Source organism: Euprymna scolopes, chromosome 21 (genome assembly GCF_053919585.1).
Source record: "Euprymna scolopes isolate OS-2025 chromosome 21, ASM5391958v1, whole genome shotgun sequence".
Lineage (NCBI taxonomy): Eukaryota > Metazoa > Mollusca > Cephalopoda > Sepiida > Sepiolidae > Euprymna > Euprymna scolopes.
Window position 1 is genome coordinate 2,380,672 of NC_136502.1, and position 22,864 is coordinate 2,403,535.

Below are 22,864 nucleotides of genomic sequence, written 5' to 3' on the forward strand. Positions count from 1 at the left end.
ACATTAATTAAGCAGTGGGTGAAATCGTTTTACAATCGTGTTCTAACCAAGGAGGTGGGCTTATACATATATATATGTAAATATGATTCAGTTTATCTTTGTAGTTTCTCATAAGGCATTAATCTGCAAAATTTATTGTATACTTTGCAAACCTCTTTCCTCTGATGAGAAGAATTGCATTTTTCGAAACTCCATGGAATAAGGTCTTTCAAGTTTATCTTTACTCCTTGTCGAATAATTGAAACTGTTGTATATTTTCTTTACATATTTTTCATGTGTTTTTGAGAATTTGAATTAATTTTCAATATGATTTTTCTATTTCATATAAAACAGGAAAAAAAAAATCCACTTACATCTCAAAATCTAGGGCATTTTTCACTTGCATTTTATTGTACAGTAGAATCCAGGGATATGGCATTAAAAATTGAGTAACAAAATACAGTACAGTATATAATACACATGTAGTTAAATAACATAAATAACACTGTAAGGCGGGGCAAATTCCATAACCAGGGGCCGGAAAAACAGTATTCCACAATGTAACCTGAAAAAAGAAACATCCTAGGGCCACTGTATCCTGGGGTTCTACTGTATTGAAAAAAGATATCCTTCATTTTCATTTATCAGTTAAAAAGAAAAAATACGAAACCGGATCAAAACAAGATTTCTTGATATCGTCAGAGTTTTTCTCAACTTCATTAGAATATCTATAGCAATTGCAGGACAGATTTTTTTTTAACCCCCCCCCCCCAAACAAGGCATATATCGCCAATTGGAACATGAAAAAATTTTTGTTTCTATCTTTATGTTGTGTTGTGCTTCAGCTTAATGTATGTTCGGTGATGGCCAAACTTTTTTGATGGTGTAGGTGAAAGAACAATTCTGAACAAATCTTAAAAAAAATAAAAAATATTATTAACTCTCAAACCAAATAATTGAAAATATTCTCATTTTGGGAGTGGGGATGAGGATTTACCTCTCTGCATGGAATTGTGGACCCATTGACAGTAACTAAAAGGTAAGAGGTACCAACCCTTCTTAAATGCATGTAACATACACGCATGTGTTTTCAATGATTTGGGTATGCAGCAAATTGTTCAGAGAGAGGAGTTAATTCGTAATGTCGATGCAAGTGTATCCGTGGTAGCAGAGGACATGTTAGCCATGAAAGCGGATTTGGTTGAACGCTTGGTCCACAACTGGCTAGTCTTCAATGATTGATTAATGATCTTGTCAGGGTTTTTGTCCAGAATTCCTGATATTAAAAAGACAGTGCAACTACTAAAATGCATTTCAGAGAAAAACATTACATACTTATGTGTCATGCCGAAATTAGTATAAATTCCAAAACTTATGAAATATGCTCCAGTAAAAATAATGATAAATAAAAACAGGATTTTTTGGAATTGCTGTTTTTCACTGTAAATTAACTCATTAGAACCAAGGGAAGATAACTGCATTCTACTGTTTAAAGTGTTTTGTGCAGAATCCAATAATACTATCTTTCTGGTCAGCCATCTTGCTTTTTATTGATATATTGTTCGCTTTTTTCCAGACATCATCTCTAGCACATCTTCTACTGGACTATTTTTCGTAATTTTTGGAATTTTGACATGACACTTAAGTACATAATAATGTTTTTTTTTCTCTGACATGCCTCTGTTCAAAAATACACAGGCGACACTATGGTTTAGTTGCACCTAAAAAACAAAATAAAATTTGTATGATGCATGTCCCCGTGACAAAACAAAAATATCATATTCCAAAAATTATGTAAATTAATTTTCTTTTTAAATAAAAAATTTTTTTGAATAAATTAAAATTTTATAAGTAACAGATGAGAGAGACTGTCTTTTCGGACATTTTGGAAACAAAGGGAGATAACTCAATGTAATCTTGTGAGATTTTTTGTTGCAATGCTCTACAAATTTCCATTAATCACTTAAAAATGATTTTCTTTATAAAAATAAAACTATTTGATCGATTTATGCGATTTTTGGAATATATTTTAATTTCATCAGAGGTACATATCAGGTTGAGAAGTTCTTGCAGTTTTTAACTTAAATTCAGATGAACATATCTTGGCTCAAACAAGAATTAACGATCAAAATAAGCACTGTAAAAATCAACACACTTTTGCCAACGCAAAACAAGTGTATTTATGTCAGTAACATAAAAATCTTGCGTTCTGGTGGAGATGAAGTTGTTGAAAGTGTTTTTGATATCACTTGGGTTTTTTTAAGCATTTCTCACGCAGAAAGGTGTTGAGACGCTTGAAAAAGTGGTAATCGGTAAGTGAGAGGTCTGGAGAGTATGATAGCTGAGGCAGAGTTTTGTAGCCAATTCATACAACTTTTGCAAGGTCGATTTAGCAACGTGTAGTTGGGCAGTGTTGTGGAGGAGAATTTTCTGTTGACTAATGCTGGGTGTTGTTGTCGAAGTTTCTAATGCATTTCATCCATTTGTTGAAAGTACTTCTCTGCTGTAATGGTTTCGCCTTTTTTTTTTTTTTTTTTTTTTTTTTTTTTAAAGTTTTTTGCCTTTCCAATCTCTCTCAAGTGGTTGGAAATTGTTATGTACATTACATCCAATTCAGAAGCAAGTTTTCGGACAGTTGTACATGGATTGGCTTTGACTATGGCTATCAATTCATTGTTGTCAACATTTGATGGCCGACCACTATGTTAATCATCATCAAGACTCATTGCTGCCACAAAATTTCTCAAACCACCATTGTGCTGTGCATTCAGTAGTGGTTCCTGGGGCAGATGCTTCATTGATATAGCGAGCTGTTTCAGCAGCTTTTTGGCCTAGCTTGAATTGAAATAAGAAAATTGTGTGCGAATTTGCTTTGTTTTCCATCTTGTATTCAACATTCTGAAAAGACAATTGTTTTCAAAGGATTGCAATTTAAACGATTAAATAGGGCAACACTCTTTAAAATGATATATAAAATAAAGGTATTGTAACGAAAACTTACTTGAAAATACATTTGAAATCAAAATTAAAAATTCTGCAAGAATTTTCTTTAACCTTCATCGTACAGATTTTTCTTTACGCTTGTTAATATAGGAGAAATTCTGAACAAGAACCAGAGATCGGTTAATCCGACTGGAATGCTGAAAGCTTTTGCAAAATTTTTTTTTTTTTAATCAAAATTGGAAACTGAAATACAAAGAAATGAGTGAAAGTATTGTCAGTCCATGGCTGGAATTTGTTTATTTTTAACCAAAACTGCGAAGACTGTCACCAAGTCCAACAAATTCTGTGGAAAGAAATCTAATTGTAGATTTACAGAAGCAAAAGTTGTCTGTTTTTTAGATTTGGATTAAAAATTTAAGAAAAAAAATGTCAGAAATAGAAAAAAAAAAAAGTTCTTTCTTTAAATTTTCTGGAACCACAAAATCTACAGTGAAATCAGAAATCACCTTGTGTACGTTTTAGCAGAGACTTTTTTTTCAGTTCACTAAGGAATAGTTTCCACCTTTAATGTTTCACTTTTTTTTTTATTTAAAAAATTTTACTTTTATTTTTTTTTTTTGGAAAGGCGGAGAAGAATTTAAAAAAAAAACATCTCTTGTGTAAATACAGTTCTTTTGCCATTTTTAAAAAATTTTTTTAATTCTTTACTTTGAAGTTAGAATAATCTATAACAAATTGAAATAAATATGTGTATGTATATATATATATATATATGTGTGTGTGTGTGTGTGTGTGTGTGTATAACAATGTCTTTTAGCTGTGTTATACCAAAGTCAATGTTGAGTATCCACAAACCATGTTAACAGTGAAAACTATATGGATAAACAAAAAAAAAAAAAAAAATTAACCAGTTTCAGACCTATTCTCTTTTGTATTCAAAAAATTTTTTTTTTTTTAATAAAATCGAAAATGATTAAAAAAAAATCATTTAATTAGAGCAACAGATCTCTGAAAGTGTTTTAAATTAGAAAGTTTTTTTTTGTTTTTTTGTTTTTTACATTCTCCATACCCCCCCCCTCCCAACCCATATTTTACTTTTTTCACCCCACCCCCCACCCTGAAAAAAAAATGTTCTTACCAAGGCCACAAAAACATGAGAATGAGTATCGGGAAGGTGTGAAGACGCCATTGCCGCAACCTAGTTGGGAACCAGTCCCAAAAGCGAACACGCCCTCACTCATGGCCAAGAAAGAGAAGACAACGTCTGGAGATGGAGTGGGAAGAATGCAGGTGGGTATGTAGAGACATGACAGTGGGGTGGGGAAGGGATGAGGTGATACAGCATCTCCAGCATCATCATCTTCATCGTTAACATCAGTGTACATAGGATCTAACAAAGAATGAAAAGGAAGGGACCATGATGGCAGGAAGAGGAGAAACAAACATGAAAGGGGGAGGGAAGGTAACGGGGCAGGAGGGAAACATGAGGTTAGAGAAGTGAATTGGCTGGAAAATTTAGGTGGCAATGTTTGTTGTTGGTGTTGATAGTGTTTGTGTGTCTATAATAGTCCTATAATGTTAATGGTTGCAAAAAAATCCGAGCAGGTGGAAGGCTGTTACTCCCAGCCATTGTCTTTGATCATGTGTGCCAATTCTATGATAAATTTTCCTTCTTTGTATTTCTGACTGGTCTCAAAGGCATGCTCCTAGGAAAAAAACAAAAAAATTATTAGACAAAAAAAAAACAAAAACAATTATAATTATACAAAAAAAAATGAAACAAAAACAAAAAAATTATAATTAGACATAAAAACATTAGCCAAAAAAAATTACAATTAGATATAAAAAAAGCAACATTTCAAATATTTATGTTATTCGTATTATTCCGACAATTATTTGCATCTTGAATGTTTTTTTCTCACGTTTTTGATCGATACATAACTGCCAACCTTGTTCAGATGTATCTTATCAAAATAGAATTTCGAACGACATTTTTATTTAATCCATACAACTAGCATGCTCTTCTTTCGTTAGTCATGACCGAGTAGAAATCCTAATTAATCATAATTATATTTTTTGTTATCGCCTACTCTAAGGATTGAACCTTCAACCTTCAAAAGAGCGTCATTTATAACTGAATTTTACTACTTTATCTGTTATACCATGGATCCTTGCAGAAGGACTTCTGGTGTAACTGAAGGTGAAAAGTTCAACCCTCAGTGCAGGCAATACTCAAAACATAATTGCATGGCCTATAAAAACTAAAGCAGAGTTCCATTCAAAATTCTGTGCAAATTCCCAACTTTGACAGAATACACCTCAAGAAAATGACACTTAAAGGTGAGAATAATAATCCAAATAAGACAAATTATGAATCCTCATCTCAAAATTCAGAAATTTAATAAGCAAAAAAGACAAATCAAATATGATTCTGATGATGATTATAGAATAAACTCTTGCCCCCCGCCCACAAAAAAAAATGCCACAAACAAAAATCATTAATCTCACAATCCTTTCTGCAATACCACCGTAATTGGTACTAACAAACTTCAATTTATGCCTGACTTGTCAACCCCAAGTTACAATCATGAAGGTCCAACAGTCTCCATTTTATTGCCATTCAATAAGCAGATGTGCATGCAACTGCCTTGCTTTGGACTAATGGCCTTCTTTAATTCTATAAGAATCTGAGGATTGTTTTAAAATTTGTGGTTTGGTGGTTTTGTTTTACAGCATATCAATCGTTTTTGTATTTTTTTATTTTTAACACTGATCAAAGGCCGATTGTGGTTATTATAGGTTTAAATTGGGTAGAATTTCATTATCTAAAGAGATAGCTAAACAAGAAGTTGTTTGCGTTGGACTTGAAGACGACTATGTTGTAGTCAGCTGAAAAGCAGATGAGCAGGAACAGAGTTCCACAGCCAGGCAGTTTTAGGGAAGAAGTTTTGTTTATGGAAGTAGCATTTAAATTTAAGCACAAATAGGGAGTGGAGGAAATTGTTAACAGTGGTTCTAGCAAGACTAGTGTTTTTGTGAAAGTTTGGCAGTAAGTCAGGGGGGCATAGATTGATACTCAGTCGAGCACTTGCCGTGAAAATAGAGCAGAGACAGGCTTGCAATGTTTCTCCTGTGGGAAAGAGGTTGTGGGGAGAAGATAAGGGCATAGGTTTAGAACTGTCAAGGCAAAATAGGATGCTTTCAGCAGCTCCTACCCAGATGTGACAACAGTGCTCATTTTAGAATGCATGTGCCTCATAGAGGTAGAGAATTGGGTCAGGAGTGAGATACCTTCCGGAGCAGTAGAAAGATGCAACCATTTTCCCAGCAACCTGGGCAACAGATTTGATGCAAGTCTTCCATTTAACGTCAGAGCCAGAAGCTTTTTACCATATTTAGTTGTTATAATTAAGGGTTGGAACAGGAATATTAATGATTGGAGTAGGTTAATGCGGGTTTTATATAGTGGAGCTTGACGTGACCAGTTGATTGACTGAATCAAACCTCTTTGACTGCCAGTCTAGTCCAGGCAAAGGTCAAAGTTGAGTGTCGAAGTGTTCATATCCCTTTTCCTGGATTATGAACTACTCAAGTTTTACAGGGAAAAGAGAACAAACAATAACATCCATGTTTTTTTTTTTTACATGGGGGTCATCACTTATCAAGGCCCGACGGCCACTCAGGGATAAGGGTTATTGCGTGTACAGTAGTCAATGAGATAGTATTGTAGTAATCATTAGTATTGGGGGTTTTGATAGAGTGTCTTACTGAAGGGGACGGTTTGTCAGGAATTTGTTTATGTTGGATTTGAAGACGTCCAAGTTGTAGTCAGGTGGGAAACAGGCAAGCGGCAGAGAGTTCTACTGGCGTGCAGTTCTAAGAAAGAAGCTTTGTTCATGGAATCTACGTTTGGATTTAGGCACAGATAAAGAGTGGGGAAAATTATTGACAGTGGTTTTAGCCAGAAGGGTGTTTCTCGTGAAAGATTGGCGAGGGGGGACGAGGGATTGGAGCTCAGACGAGCACCTGCCATGGAAATAACGATAAAACAAAGACAGGCTCGCAGGTTAGGAAGTGTCACAGTCTAATATGGAAGCAACATGAAAAATATGGATATATATATATCTATAATATAAAGCTGAATGTCTGTGTGTGTGTGTGTGTGTGTGGTCATGAATAGGCTCCTATATGGTTGACTATTTTAAAAAACTGATTACATATAATGATAGAAGATGTATCGAGACACAGGAATGGGTATGTTTGATCTGGCAGAACAGTGGTTCATTAAAATTGTGGGGTCTGCGTTCATGGCTGGTCCACAAAGTATGGAAATAAAAAAAAATTAAAATATTAAAAAAAAAAAAACGTTTACAAGTGTTTCTGATATAGATGTACATAAGAATACTTTGATAAGTATGTTTTAACTTAAATAGAGATAGTATAATAAAATTGTGGGGTCTGCGTTCGCGCCTGGCCTTCAGAGAATGGAAATAGGCACAAACTTTGATAAAGACTTTTCATATTTATCTGTGTAAGTATACTCTGATAATTATGTTTGTTTGAAGAAATATGGTATAATAAAATTATGGGGTGTTCGTTCGCACCTGACCTCCATAGAATGGAAATATGTCACAAAGTTTAACAAGGTTTTTTAATATAGATCTACAGAATATTGTGATAAGTGTTTCAGTGTGAACAGGTATGGTATAATAAATTATGGGGTTTATCTATTTTATTTTTACTTTCATCATATTTTGCTTTGGTTTTGATACCCCCAAATTCAACCCAAATTTACAACCCTTCCTTTTCATAACCTATCATACTTTCATAAATCAGAGTCCATTTTCTGTAGGCTGTTTTTGAACCCAGTCAACGATGGGTACTTTTACTTGTGTGTATATATATATATATATATATATATATATATATATTTATTTGTCAACTTTAAAATTTAAAAAAAAAAAGAAACTGGATCATTTTTCTTCTTTCTTTTAAAAAAATATTTTGCAATCTTTAACATGTTCTAAAAGCAATTTTATCTGATTATTCAATGTTTTTTTGTAAATATTGAAAAAAAATATAAACACGTTAAATGAAATAAAAAAAATGGAAAATAGTTCATCAGAAGTATAGGAAGTGAGCTTAGTAGAAAAATAATGGGGGAAGGAGGGGGGGATACAATGACCATATGGATTAGGATTGTCAATCAAGGTGTAGCGGTGACCGAAACAAAAGACCGTTTGATGAAAATCGGTTTCCTTTTTTTGAGTTGGCCAGTTGTGTACAAATCCCAAGAGCGATAGGAGCTTCCTATCATGTCTGAAAGTGACACAATGTTCAACAAGCGAGATCGGAGATGCGCCACTGTACGACTCATGCTTTCTACCAATCCAAGTTATAACAAAAGGATTATCATCAGCACCCTAAAAATGCATAGATTGCCACGAATAACATGGATGTGCTCAGGGTGATGCAAACAAAGTTTTTGGCCACGGTTATGGTCTTTGGTGTGGTTTCAAGTGAGGGCCACATCATGCCACCTCACATCTTCAAAGTCAGCTTGAAAGTCAACACCAAAGTGTACCTGGATATGCAGAAAAGTGTGGTGATCCTTTGGTGGAATCAGGTGGCCGCTGGAAGACCCTGGGTGTGGCAGCAGGACTCGGCACCAGCCCAAAGATACTCAGGCTTGGCTTCAGAAGGAGTGCTACGACTTTATACCCTTCTCTCACTGCCCCCCCCTCTCTTTCCTTGACCTGAATCCGCTATACTACTTCGTTTGATCATACATTGAGAACATCACCAACATGACCTCCTACAACACCAAAGCCAGCCTGATCGCCGCCATCCGCCAAATATTCCCCAAGCTTCTGCTGGCGCTTGCAGAAGAGGCATGCTCCCAGTTCCAGACCCATATTGAGGTGTGATTGAATAGATGTCAATTCTAGCACATAATCAAGTTACCCAAACTGATTTTTTTTTCAATAAAAGTTTTAAAATAAAGCTCTGTCTGTCTGTCTGTGTGTGTGTGTGTGTGTGTGTGTGTGTGTGTGTGTGTGTGTGTGTGTCTGTGTGTCTGTGTCTGTCTGTGTGTGTCTGTGCATATTATATAATTTCCAATTGAATTACCTTTCTTTAACTGGGCCAAGAACTTGTTATGTAGAGACCTTGCCATATAACTATACTGTTATTCTATATATATATTCACTTTCAATAATCATCCTGACAGACACTGGTTTATCTCAGTGCTTAACTATTAGTCTTAGGTAGTCCTATGAGGTAGACCTTCCCAGCCCTTGCCTTCCCTCTTTGGGAGCAAATTAACAGTTAACTACCTGAATTAGCCCCCCCACACACACACACATGCTCCAGGTATAGATTGTTGAACTCTGGAATGTTTCTGTTGAACTCTGGAATCTGCATGGAATTTCCAACGGAACCCTTTATTTACTTCACGGGGGTAACATGTTCTTGTTCTGTTAGCCATGACTGGATAGATGCATAAATAATTCACAATTGTATTGTTTGGTCGCCCATATTGAGGATTAAACCTTCAACCTTGAGTAGAAGGTCACTTTTGAATTGAACTTTTTCAAGTAGTGTGTCACGGGTCCGTGAAATTGGAATTCTTCAAGGTTGAAGGTTCAATCTTCAATATGGGTAATTAAACAAACACAATTGTGAATTACTTAGGCCTCTATACAGTCATAGCTGATGGAACAAGAACAAGCTACCCTCGTGAAGTAAATTCTGTTCAAAATTCAATGCAGATTCTCAAGTTTGGCACGATACATCTGAAGGTCAAGGTTACATCAATCAAAATGTGAAAATAACACTCAAGATGAGAACAGCAGTTCAAAGAATCAATAATACAAAGGTTTTTGTTAAGTTTTCTATTTTTAAAACAATATTTACACATGTAAATTGTTTTTTTGGGTTTTTTTGGCCTGTAAAATTGCAAATTTTTTTTTTCAAATAAAAGTAAACTAAATACTTACATATTTCCAACCGAGGGTCGTCTTACAGCATTCGCAGTAAATGTCTGCAACTGCATGTAAGCCCGTGAGCAGTACCCGCTCTTCAGCAGGACCACAGCCAACATTCACACTGGAATAAATGAATTTTTAAATATTTGCTCATTTTTGCTTAATAGGTGAGAGTGAAAAGGAGAAAAAAAAACGAAAAAGAAAAAGAAACAGAAATGAAAAGAAAAAAAACGGAAAAGAAAAAAAAAACGGAAAAGAAAAAAAAAAGCGGAAAAGGAAGGGAAAACGAAAAAGGAAGGGAAAACGAAAAAGGAAGGGAAAACGAAAAAGGAAGGAAAAACATAAAAAGAAGGAAAAACGTAAAAAGAAGGAAAAACGTAAAAAGAAGGGAAAACGTAAAAAGAAGGGAAAACGTAAAAAGAAGGGAAAATGAAAAAGGAAGAAAAAACGAAAAAGGAAGAAAAAACGAAAAAGGAAGAAAAAACGAAAAAGGAAGAAAAAACGAAAAAGGAAGAAAAAACGAAAAAGGAAAAAAACGAAAAAGGAAAAAAATAGAAAAAGGAAAAAAATAGAAAAAACAAAGAAAAAAAACAAAAAAAAAACAAACAAAAAACAAAATCGAAGAAAAACAGAAAAAAGATAAAGAAAAAAGATAAAGGAAAAAGAAAAACAAAAAAAGGGGGAAAAAATTTGTTTTTAACTCTTTGGTGCTTATTCAATTTATGACCCTATCTCCAGCAACTTCGCATCCACATCTTCTAACACGTTACATAAGCAGCCGAGAAAATGCCGAAGTGATCATCTAATCAGCTGTCTGAAGACGACAAGTTTAAATTGAAAATATGAAAGTCATCAAATGAAGAAATATCTTTTGATTTTCAACATCCAATGTCAACATCCCACCCCCTTCCTCATGTTAAGAATGGCTTTCCAAATAGAAAGGCATTCTTAACACGAAGGAGAAGAATGTGTTTGAATTAATCGTCTGGTTATCTTCGCTTCAGCTTCTTATAGAATCTGCCAGAAAATGATAACACAAAGTTGCTGGAGATTAGATTGTGCACTGAATAAGTATCCAAACTTCATGTTAATTCAACTGCAGCAGTTTCATCATGAAGATCTATTCTTTTTTGCACTTGCTGTCACTTGTGGAGTGATTAGTGTATGGTTGGTGATGTTTAGAGTCGTGTAGTGATATGTTGATGCGCAACTTCTCTCATTTCCTCCCAAGACTATTTTGTACCTTTTTTAAGCAGACTTGAAGCGACATGTTTATAAGACATTAATTTGATCACCTTTTGTCATGAAGCAGGATAAAAAATCCCGTCCAAGATGTCCAAGATGTATAATTAAACTGATACCACAGAAGCAGTTTTCCAGCAGGCAGGAAAGCAAGATTCATTAAGGCATTTATTTGTTGTAAAGTTTGGAGAACTCTGGAGCTACTTCGGCAGAGCACTTTTTTAATAGCACAGCCAGGATGAGATCAGGTCCACATGCTTTTGCAGTGTCAAGATTTCTTATGATAGCATGCACCCGAGCAGGGGTGATTTTCAGATTGTTCAGTGTGGCGTCTGTCTGCAAAGGAAAGTCAGGGAGGGGGTGGTTAGCAGGGTCCATTGTGGAGTTGGAGGCAAACCGACTGGCAAGCATGTTAGCCTTCTGGGTTGCTGAGCAAACAACTTCATTATTGTTGATTGTCTATTATTTACTGAGCTTCAACCTTTGATCGACGAAATGTTGCATCCCTCTGCCTGTTCTACAAGTATTTTAATGGTGGATGCTCCAACAATCTACAAGCACTTGTAGCCCCCTCGACGTAAATACCCCCGACAAACCAGACAAGCAGCAAAATCCCACCCCTTCACAGTTGAGATCCTTAAATTCAAGAAATCCTTCTATTCTAATAATTTCTTCCTAGAACTGTTAGACTTTGGAACTCCCTTCCGGATTCCTGCTTTCCCAACTGTACTGACATGCAGAAGTCCAAATGTAAGGTGAAGAGGTATCAACTCCCTACATATTGTCCCTGCAACTTATGTCCCCGATAGAAGCCCCCTACATCAAAGTGGCACTGTGCCTTGTGGGGTGAAAATCGAATAAAAAATATCCAACAAGCAATTTTTCAACATTTAACTTCTACAGAACTATTTTCAACATGAAGCAAAAAGATTTTTTTTTACTATTAAAAGTTTATCAGGCAGAAAATAGAGTAATTTATTATTAAATAGTTTATAAACGGCAATTTTAACATTATAAAAACAATTTTAAATTAAGTTTTCAGCTAAATATCTTTTTTCTATTTGATAATTAAACAATAGCAAAAAAAAAAAAAAAAAAAAAAAAAAGTGAAGGTATTTTCCAAACATTAGACAAAAATTTGAAATATCTAAATTTCCAGTTGCTGTAATCTCCGACCTTCAAGTCCGTCTTGTCAAACTCTAGAATCTGTATAGAATCTTGGACAGACTCTTATTTAATCCATGGGGGTAGTCTGCTTTTGTTCTATCAGCCATGATTTGGAAAAGATCTTATGTAATTCATAATTGCATTTTTAATATCATCCTCACCAAGGATTAAACCTTTAACTGCGATAAGACTCTCTTTGAATTGATTATCATTACCCGACGAAAATTGGACATTACATCAGCTGAAATGTTGTGAAAATAAAATCCAAGATAACAATTTTTGTCTCAAGATTTCAAAAACATTTATTAAAAAAAAAAAAAAAAAAAAATGAAAATGAAAATCAATTTCAAAAATTTTTAGGGTTGATAAAATATTTTTAAAAAACTTACACAGAATTAAATAAATATGCACGTCCCAAACTTCCTTGGAAAGACTGAAAATAGTAAAATTGATAATTATTTACAATTTTTAATTTTTCAAATTAAATTTATTAAAAAATGCAATTTTGAAAAAATAAAAATATTATAAGACATTTTACATTGTAGAAATAAGAAAAAACAAAATAACTTTCTTCCAATTTTGCTTGGAATTTTTTTTTTTTTTTATCCCAGATTATGGGGAGAACAACACGAGTCTTACTCCTGTTATCCTTGCAATCCAGTATAAAGAATCTGTTTTTATATATACAAGGGGTTCACCACTTATCAAGACCAAGAGGCCACTCAAGTATAAGGGTTAATGGATGTACGGTGATCACTGAGAAAACAGTAAAATGATCATTAACAGGGAAATTGGATAGAATTTGATTATTATTTCACCAAGAAATAATCTCTCCTACAACTGCCTACCTGTGGAACTATTCCGCGGGCTTTCTTTTCAGCTAACTACAACATGTTCATCTTCAAGTCCAATGTAATGTTTACATTGGACTTGAAGATGATCATGTTGTAGTTAGCTGAAAAGCAGGCCTATGGAATAGAGTTCTACAGGTAGGCTGTTGTAGGAGAGAAGCTGTGCTCAAAATTTGTGTTTAGACTTCGGCAGTGACAAAGAGTGGGGGAAATGGTTGACAGTGGTTGTAGCTGGATGAGAGTTTGCTGTGAAGGTTTAGTAGGGAGGACCATAGATTGAAGCTCAGCCGAGCACTCGTCGCGAAAATAATTATCAGTCAGATTTATTACTTCTCACACACCCGAGCCAGGCTTTGGATCTAACGCTCTGTACTAAGATTTCGAAACGAGTTAATTAATCAATATAAAAGGCATCGATACTGTACGTGGTTGAACCACTTTATCTGAAAACATAGATGCTTCAACATAGTTTGGCACTTCTGCAGTATACAAACCGTGCTATTTACTTTTTAACTGAATTTTCAAGTTCAAGTGGATTTGTACCTTTTGTTTATTTACAGCCCGTGCTGAAATAACATTATTTAGCAACCTATTTTTGATATGTAACTATTCTGTACTTTCACTTAACAATTAAATAAACAAAAGACGGAGGAAGCCAAGACTGTAGCCCTAAATATATGTAAAGCCTTTGACAAAGTCTGGCATGAAAGCTAATGGAAATTAAATCATACAGTATTGATAAATGAATGCTAAATATAATTAGATCCTTCTTAGAGAAAATAAAAACTCAGATTGTTCTTGATGGATACACATCTAAGCAACATATTAGTGCAGGAGTGCCTCAGGGGTTGATCCTGGCACCTCTATTATTCCTCATATTCATAACCGCTCTGATAATATTGTGTCTGAAATAGGTATATTTGCTGATGAAGTACTGTTGCCACATCTGGGTAGAAACTGTTCGGTGTGCCCTATCCAGCCTTGATTAAAACCAACTTCAAAATCTAGTAGTTGATGCCCATTTATCTTCCCTGCAACCTCTTTCCCACAGAAGAGATGTTGTATACCTTCATTTGCTCTTTCGTTATTTTCATAGCAAGTGCTCCACTGAACTCCAATCTATCGTTTCTCCGTGCCAAACTTTCACAAAAAACACTTCATTAGTTACAACCATTGTATTCGATTTCCCCACTCTGTGCCTAAATCTAAATGCAGATTCCAATGAGCAGAGCTTCTTTCCCAGAACTGCTCACTTGTGGAACACTGTTCCACTGGCCTGCTTCCCAGTTGGATGCAACATGGTTGCCCTCAAATCCAATGTAAACAAATTCTTGTGAAGTCGTTCATATAAATAATAAAATTTTACACCATTAACGATTACTACACTACCACCTTACATTCATTAATCCTTATCCTTGAGCAGCCTTCAGGCCTTGATATGAGGTGACTACCTTATTTAAAAAAAAAAAAAAAATTTAAAACAATGCTTGTTGCAATTTTTAACTTGTAATTGGGTATATATTTAAATGCTGCCCACATCAGCATTATGTGGCACAAGGCCGGAAAGTGGGAACCCCGCAGGCTCCCCTAAAGAAGGGGCACTCCTGCAATTTTAAAAATTGCCTGAGTAACCCCGTCGGCATTCCCCGGTCGGGGCGCCTCAGGCAGCAAGCAATAAACTTGCCCCACCGGAAAGCCCGGTGGCAAGGCCTGGGAGGGTGGACCTCCTAGGTATTACCCAGGCGGCGTCTCTCAGTCCAACAGGTGCTGGGTCGGTTCCCGGCCCCTCACCTGTTGGGCTGAGTGTCAAGTGACAAATCCTTGACGTGTACTACCCTGTCTCCCTGCAGCCGAAGCCGCTAGGAGACACATCCCATCACACTGGATGCGTAATGGGGTATGTTCCGTCACAGTTTGGAGATTCTATTTATAAACACTGCTGCTAGGAACTAACAAATCAAATTAATTCCCGTTCTGCTACCAACCAATCAGAAACCAGAATTGCTCCATAAAAATTAAACCTCTTTCTTTTAACAACTTTGCATGTGTTGTCTTCGTGTCAACACGGAAGAATATTTTGCTCTTTGGTTACAAAATTATAAATCCGGAACCTGTACAAAACAGCTGTCCACTGAAAACTCGTCATCTCCAGAACTTGTATAGAATAACTAAACATTGGAAACTGTTCTGAAACTAAACATGGCTTCCAACTCAAGAATGCTCTATAATAGGCATGAGGGAAAAACAGATGTACACATAAGACAATGGCAGAATCTGTAGTAAACGACCTTCGGTCTTTAGCGGAATGGAACTGTAAATGGATGGTAACACTTAATGCTACTAAGACTAAGCTACTTTCTTTTAACAACTACAAAAAAGCTTTCTCAACTACGAATAGCAATAACTAATAACATTCTGATAGCCCATCTATCATACATATTGGCTTAACATTCACAGGCAATATGAATTGGAACAAATACATTGAGGACATTGCAAAGGCTGCCGCAAAGAAGATGTGTTCTTGTACTGTGCTAGACAATTACTTACACCTGAGAATATCCTGTACGTCTACAAAGTCATCATTCGCCATATCAATGCCACATCCGGTGCATCTACCACTAATTTCTTACTCTTCGACAGGGTCCAAAAATTAGTCCAAATTAAAAAGGTCCTAGTCTGTTAACTGAGCTCCAACTCGTGTCCATCAATATCCTTTTAAAGATTGAACGTTCAATTCTTATTAAAAGATGATCATGAAATAAGTATTAACACTTCGACCGTGCCATGGCTGTCCCATCACTGCAATGTTGCATTCTTGTGCTCGTTTTACAAATGCTTTAAAGGAATGTGGTCTGATGGACTCCTAGCACGTGTGCCTTCTCAATGTACATATCCTCAACAAACCAGTTTAGCAATAAAATCCCACCCACTACACTGTAGAGATCCCTAGATGCCGGAAAGCCTTCTATTCTAGTAGTTTCTTCCCTCGAACTGCAAGACTTTGGAATTCTCTCCCTGTTTTCTGCTTCCCTGACTGTACCAGCATGTAGAAGTTTAAATGCAATGTGAACAGGCATATCACTGCCTTCAACTCCCTACATAATCTCTGTGTAGATATGGTCCTAATTGAAAATACGGAACATCCCAGTTCATAATGCATCTGTAATCTCACCAACACTAAGTCTCTGAATATGCATAATTTGTGTTTAAGAAACTTCTATATTTTGTAATAAAAGTATCGTCAAAAGAGAGGGGGAGCTTTTCTATTAGTAACAAACATTTATTTGGGATTGTTATGACACCATAACTGCTAGGATGAGGTCAGCAAACAAAAAAAGTTTAAAGAGCTCCTCCCCCATCCTTACAGGTTACAGCATCTCCTGCACAACACAGATTAATTCTACAATTCTGTTCTTTACGCTCGGAAGAAAGTTGCTTTTATAACTGAATTTTTCCAAGTATTCTCTAACTGTGAACATGACATTTTTCTAAAAGTTATTTCTTAACTCGTCCTCATATTTAACTATTTCTTAACTCGTCCTCATATTTAACTATTTCTTAACTCGTCCTCATATTTAACTATTTCTTAACTCGTCCTCATATTTAACTATTTCTTAACTCGTCCTCATATTTAACTATTTCTTAACTCGTCCTCATATTTAACTATTTCTTAACTCGTCCTCATATTTAACTATTTCTTAACTCGTCCTCATATTTAACTATTTCTTAACTCGTACTCATATTTAACTATTTCTTAACTCGTACTCATATTTAACTATTTCTTAACTCGTACTCATATTTAACTATTTCTTAACTCGTACTCATATTTAACTATTTCTTAACTCGTACTCATATTTAACTATTTCTTAACTCGTCATCATATTTAACTATTTCTTAACTCGTCATCATATTTAACTATTTCTTAACTCGTCATCATATTTAACTATTTCTTAACTCGTCATCATATTTAACTATTTCTTAACTCGTCATCATATTTAACTATTTCTTAACTCGTCATCATATTTAACTATTTCTTAACTCGTCATCATATTTAACTATTTCTTAACTCGTCATCATATTTAACTATTTCTTAACTCGTCATCATATTTAACTATTTCTTAACTCGTCATCATATTTAACTATTTCTTAACTCGTCATCATATTTAACTATTTCTTAACTCGTCATCATATTTAACTATTTCTTAACTCGTCATCATATTTAACTATTTCTTAACTCGTCATCATATTTAACTATTTCTTAACTCGTCATCATATTTAACTATTTCTTAACTCGTCATCATATTTAACTATTTCTTAACTCGTCATCATATTTAACTATTTCTTAACTCGTCATCATATTTAACTATTTCTTAACTCGTCATCATATTTAACTATTTCTTAACTCGTCATCATATTTAACTATTTCTTAACTCGTCATCATATTTAACTATTTCTTAACTCGTCATCATATTTAACTATTTCTTAACTCGTCATCATATTTAACTATTTCTTAACTCGTCATCATATTTAACTATTTCTTAACTCGTCATCATATTTAACTATTTCTTAACTCGTCATCATATTTAACTATTTCTTAACTCGTCATCATATTAAACTATTTCTTAACTCGTCATCATATTCAACTTTTTCTTAACTCGTCATCATATTTAACTATTTCTTAACTCGTCATCATATTTAACTATTTCTTAACTCGTCATCATATTTAACTATTTCTTAACTCGTCATCATATTTAACTATTTCTTAACTCGTCATCATATTCAACTATTTCTTAACTCGTCATCATATTCAACTATTTCTTAACTCGTCATCATATTCAACTATTTCTTAACTCGTCATCATATTTAACTATTTCTTAACTCGTCATCATATTTAACTATTTCTTAACTCGTCATCATATTTAACTATTTCTTAACTCGTCACCATATTTAACTATTTCTTAACTCGTCACCATATTTAACTATTTCTTAACTCGTCATCATATTTAACTATTTCTTAACTCGTCATCATATTTAACTATTTCTTAACTCGTCATCATATTTAACTATTTCTTAACTCGTCATCATATTTAACTATTTCTTAACTCGTCATCATATTTAACTATTTCTTAACTCGTCATCATATTAAACTATTTCTTAACTCGTCATCATATTTAACTATTTCTTAACTCGTCATCATATTAAACTATTTCTTAACTCGTCATCATATTTAACTATTTCTTAACTCGTCATCATATTTAACTATTTCTTAACTCGTCATCATATTTAACTATTTCTTAACTCGTCATCATATTTAACTATTTCTTAACTCGTCATCATATTTAACTATTTCTTAACTCGTCATCATATTTAACTATTTCTTAACTCGTCATCATATTTAACTATTTCTTAACTCGTCATCATATTTAACTATTTCTTAACTCGTCATCATATTTAACTATTTCTTAACTCGTCATCATATTTAACTATTTCTTAACTCGTCATCATATTAAACTATTTCTTAACTCGTCATCATATTTAACTATTTCTTAACTCGTCATCATATTAAACTATTTCTTAACTCGTCATCATATTAAACTATTTCTTAACTCGTCATCATATTTAACTATTTCTTAACTCGTCATCATATTTAACTATTTCTTAACTCGTCATCATATTTAACTATTTCTTAACTCGTCATCATATTTAACTATTTCTTAACTCGTCATCATATTTAACTATTTCTTAACTCGTCATCATATTTAACTATTTCTTAACTCGTCATCATATTAAACTATTTCTTAACTCGTCATAATATTAAACTATTTCTTAACTCGTCATCATATTCAACTATTTCTTAACTCGTCATCATATTCAACTATTTCTTAACTCGTCATCATATTTAACTATTTCCTAACTTGTCATCATATTAAACTATTTCTTAACTTGTCATCATATTAAACTATTTCTTAACTTGTCATCATATTAAACTATTTCTTAACTTGTCATCATATTAAACTATTTCTTAACTCGTCATCATATTTAACTATTTCTTAACTCGTCATCATATTTAACTATTTCTTAACTCGTCATCATATTAAACTATTTCTTAACTCGTCATCATATTAAACTATTTCTTAACTCGTCATCATATTTAACTATTTCCTAACTTGTCATCATATTTAACTATTTCCTAACTTGTCATCATATTAAACTATTTCCTAACTTGTCATCATATTAAACTATTTCCTAACTTGTCATCATATTAAACTATTTCTTAACTCGTCATCATATTAAACTATTTCTTAACTCGCCATCATATTAAAATATTTCTTACATATAAATTATTTGCAGAACGGTACATTGTAATACATTTCAATAAAAAATTTGATATTTTCAAATATCTCAGAGATCCGGATTCTATCTTGTTAACATTCCGCTTGTTCCTTACATGTGCCATACATTACCGATGCCATACATTATGCTTTGAAAAAGACTAAATACAATTTTTGAAAGCTAAACTGATTCAAATTTGGCTTTAAAAATTTCATGAAATGCCAAATATATTGAATCAACAAATATGTTTTGATAAAGCTGACGTTTTTCTGGATAGCACAAAAAATTAATTTGAGGGGGCAGAAAAACTAATAACACACAGCAAATATGAGTTTGCTAACTTTTTTATAAAAATAGTGTCCATTGTATTTTAAATATAAAACAGATCCGAATGAAATAAATTAATAAGTACTAATGAATACTCAGAAAGTAATATTGTGCTACATAGTTCAATACAAATAATAAAATCACATTGTAAGAGATAATTTTTAATCTTCAGTCCAGCATCTGTTAGCAGACAATGTTTTTTTTTTCTTGTTTCTTTCGAATGTTCCATTTTGTTCTGTTAACTTCTTTATTCGGTGAAGAACCACTGCACGTTGAAATTACGAGTTCCTTTCTCGTTCCATTACAACAATGACCATATATTATCATGAAAATCACTCCTTCTCAAATGCATGATATAAAACATTTGACACCTCAAAAGTATGTTAACCTGATCTCATCCCAGCTGTACTATCAAAAAAAAAAAAAATGCTCTGCTGATGTTGCTCCAGTTCTCGCCAAATTTTTCAACAAATGCATTAAGGAATCTTACTTTTCTGACTGCTGGAAAACTGCTTCTATGGTACCAGTTTACAAGAATTCTAGCAAAAGAACTGAACCATAAAATTATCAACCCATTAGCTTATTTCCTCTTTTCACCAAAATATTTGAGTCCATAATTAATCAAGCTCTAGTCCACCACCTTACAGTTGCTAAACTTCTGTCGGACCAACAATATGGATTTAGACAAACCAGTTCTACTACAGATATATATCACACTGGATAAGGCAAGGTAGAGCAGGGTAGTAACCCTAGATATATCGAAAGCTTTTAACAGGATATGGCACAATGGTCTTCTCATGATAATCAGATCATATGGTATTACTGGAAGAATGCTTAATTAAATCCTTCTTAAATAAGAGAAGAATCCGGGTTGTCCTCGATAGTCGTATGTCAAAACAATATAAATGCGAGTGTACCTCAAGGGTTGATGCTTGGGCCTTTATTATTCTTGATATTAATAAATGACCTCCCTGATAAAATTGTCTCTGAGATGGGTATATTTGCTGACGACACCACGCTTTATAACAGACACGAGGGGAAAACAAACAAACACATATCCAAGGCAATAGCGGAAACCGTAGAGGAAGACATCCAGTCTGTAGTTGAATGGGTACAAAATGGATGGTAACATTCTATGCTGCCATATTAAGCTTGTTTCATTTAATAATTACAAGAAACCTTCTCAAGCACCAATAACTATGGCTAAATGATACATTACGTGAAAATATTTTGTTCAAACTCCACGGCTTACGTTCACAGAGAACATGAATTGGAACAGATACATCGAGGGTATTACCACAGATGCTGCGAGGAAGGTGGGCTCTCTTTACCATGCTAGAAAGTTACTTACGACAAAGTATCCTGTACCTCTACAAGGCCATCATTTGCCCATGTATGGAGTATTGTTGTCACATTTGGGCTGGTGCATCTGCTACTAGTCTCTCATTCATAGACAGGGTTCAACAGAGTTGTCAACCTGATAGGCCTCAACCTGTCCCATCGACGAAATGTTGTATCCCTCTGCCTGCTTTATAAATATTTTAATGGTAGATGCTCCAACGATCTACAAGACTTTGTACCCCCCCTCCTCAATATAAATACCCCCGACAAACCCCGACAAGCAGCAAAATCCCACCTCTACACATTAGAAATGCCAGAAAGCCTTTTACTTTAATAGTTTCTTCCCTCGGACTGCTAGACTTTGAAATTCACTTCCGGTTCCTGCTTCCCCGACTGTACTGACATGCAGAAGTTCAAGTGTAATGTAAACAGACATCTTGCTGCTCAACTCCCTACATAATATCCCTGCAATTTATGTCCCAGATATTAGCCCCATACATCAAAGTGGCATTGTGCCTTGTTTGGGGTGAAAATGCAAAAAAAAAAAAAAAAAAAATGGAGCATGAATGGTCCCCCTTAAGTGCACAGTGAACGAGGCATAAAAAAATAACAAAATTCAGCATCCCCTCCTCCATTTAGCTCCGAAAGTCCCCAGGGGACGTCAAATCCTGGTGAAAATAAACAAATAGTGCAGTTTTATGCCTTAACATATGTAAATTTGAGTTCTGCACCATGAAAAAAAAGAACTATCATTTGCTCCCTCCCCTTTCATTTAGCCCCAAAAGTCCCAAAGGCCTTAACATATGTAAATTTGAGTTCTGCACCATGCAAAAAAAGAACTATCATTTGCTCCCTCCCCTTTCATTTAGCCCCAAAAGTCCCAAAGGCCTTAACATATTTAAATTTGAGTTCAACACCATGCAAAACTGCTAAATAGGCATACACAGAAAATTTTGGACAAATATGGTAAAATAGTCACAAAAATAAGTGTTTTTATTAGCTCTAAAAGTGCCCCTGGGTCACACCCAAGAGTTATAGCGACAAACTAAATTATATAGAAATCAGTTAGTTACAACTTTTCAGAAAGTTTTATAAAAATCCAAGGCACCAATTTTTTTTAATAAGCACAAAAGTGTCAATTTTAGCCATTTTAACCCAGAAGGTACCCCTAGGGGTGCAGTCAGAGTTTTCCTGGAAAATCCGTTCTGTTACTTTTTTACTCATATCATGTTTAATGTTTGTGCAAAATTCCAAAAAATTCCAAGACATAGTTATTGAGAAAAGTGCGGACAGACAAACAGACAAAGTTGAATTTACAGGTCCACCCTCCTTTCGTTGGGGATCAAAAATTGTAATATTATAAAACAAGGTTATATCAAAGGGAGGTCACTCATTCTTTCCAGGATTGCCGGATTAGCCATTTTAAAGTTCAATTTTTCCAAATTTGGCCTACAGAAGAAACAAGCAGAGTACTATATAGATAGTTGTAATATTTTTATACACAAAAAATTAAAAAGAATTTAACGGTTTTCTGGAGAGTATTTTCTTCTGAATTTTTTAAGTCTCACTTAACAACTTGCAATCGGAAGATATTTTTAAGTTGTCCAGTTGTAAGTTGTCAAATTAAAATTGACGTGTTTGACATGTGATGTCAAAGGTTACATTGACTAAAACATTGTGCAAATAACACTCAAG

General features: G+C 34.3%; 1 protein-coding gene across 2 annotated transcripts in view; it reads right to left on the bottom strand.

Moving 5' to 3' along the window:
* Positions 1–3,202: 3,202 nt before the first annotated feature.
* Positions 3,203–22,864, bottom strand: part of LOC145241966 (protein yippee-like 1) — a 55,861-nt gene continuing 36,199 nt past the window's right edge. The window contains exons 3-5 of one of the 2 annotated variants that reach the window (XM_080104833.1): positions 12,707–12,750; positions 9,921–10,029; positions 3,203–4,628 (exon numbers count right to left, since the gene is read on the bottom strand). In XM_080104833.1, coding sequence (XP_079960959.1) covers positions 4,539–4,628; positions 9,921–10,029; positions 12,707–12,750 — 243 coding nt within the window. In that variant the 3' untranslated portion in view covers positions 3,203–4,538. The remainder of the gene's footprint in view (positions 4,629–9,920; positions 10,030–12,706; positions 12,751–22,864) is intronic. The other variant, XM_080104834.1, reaches the window with a different exon arrangement.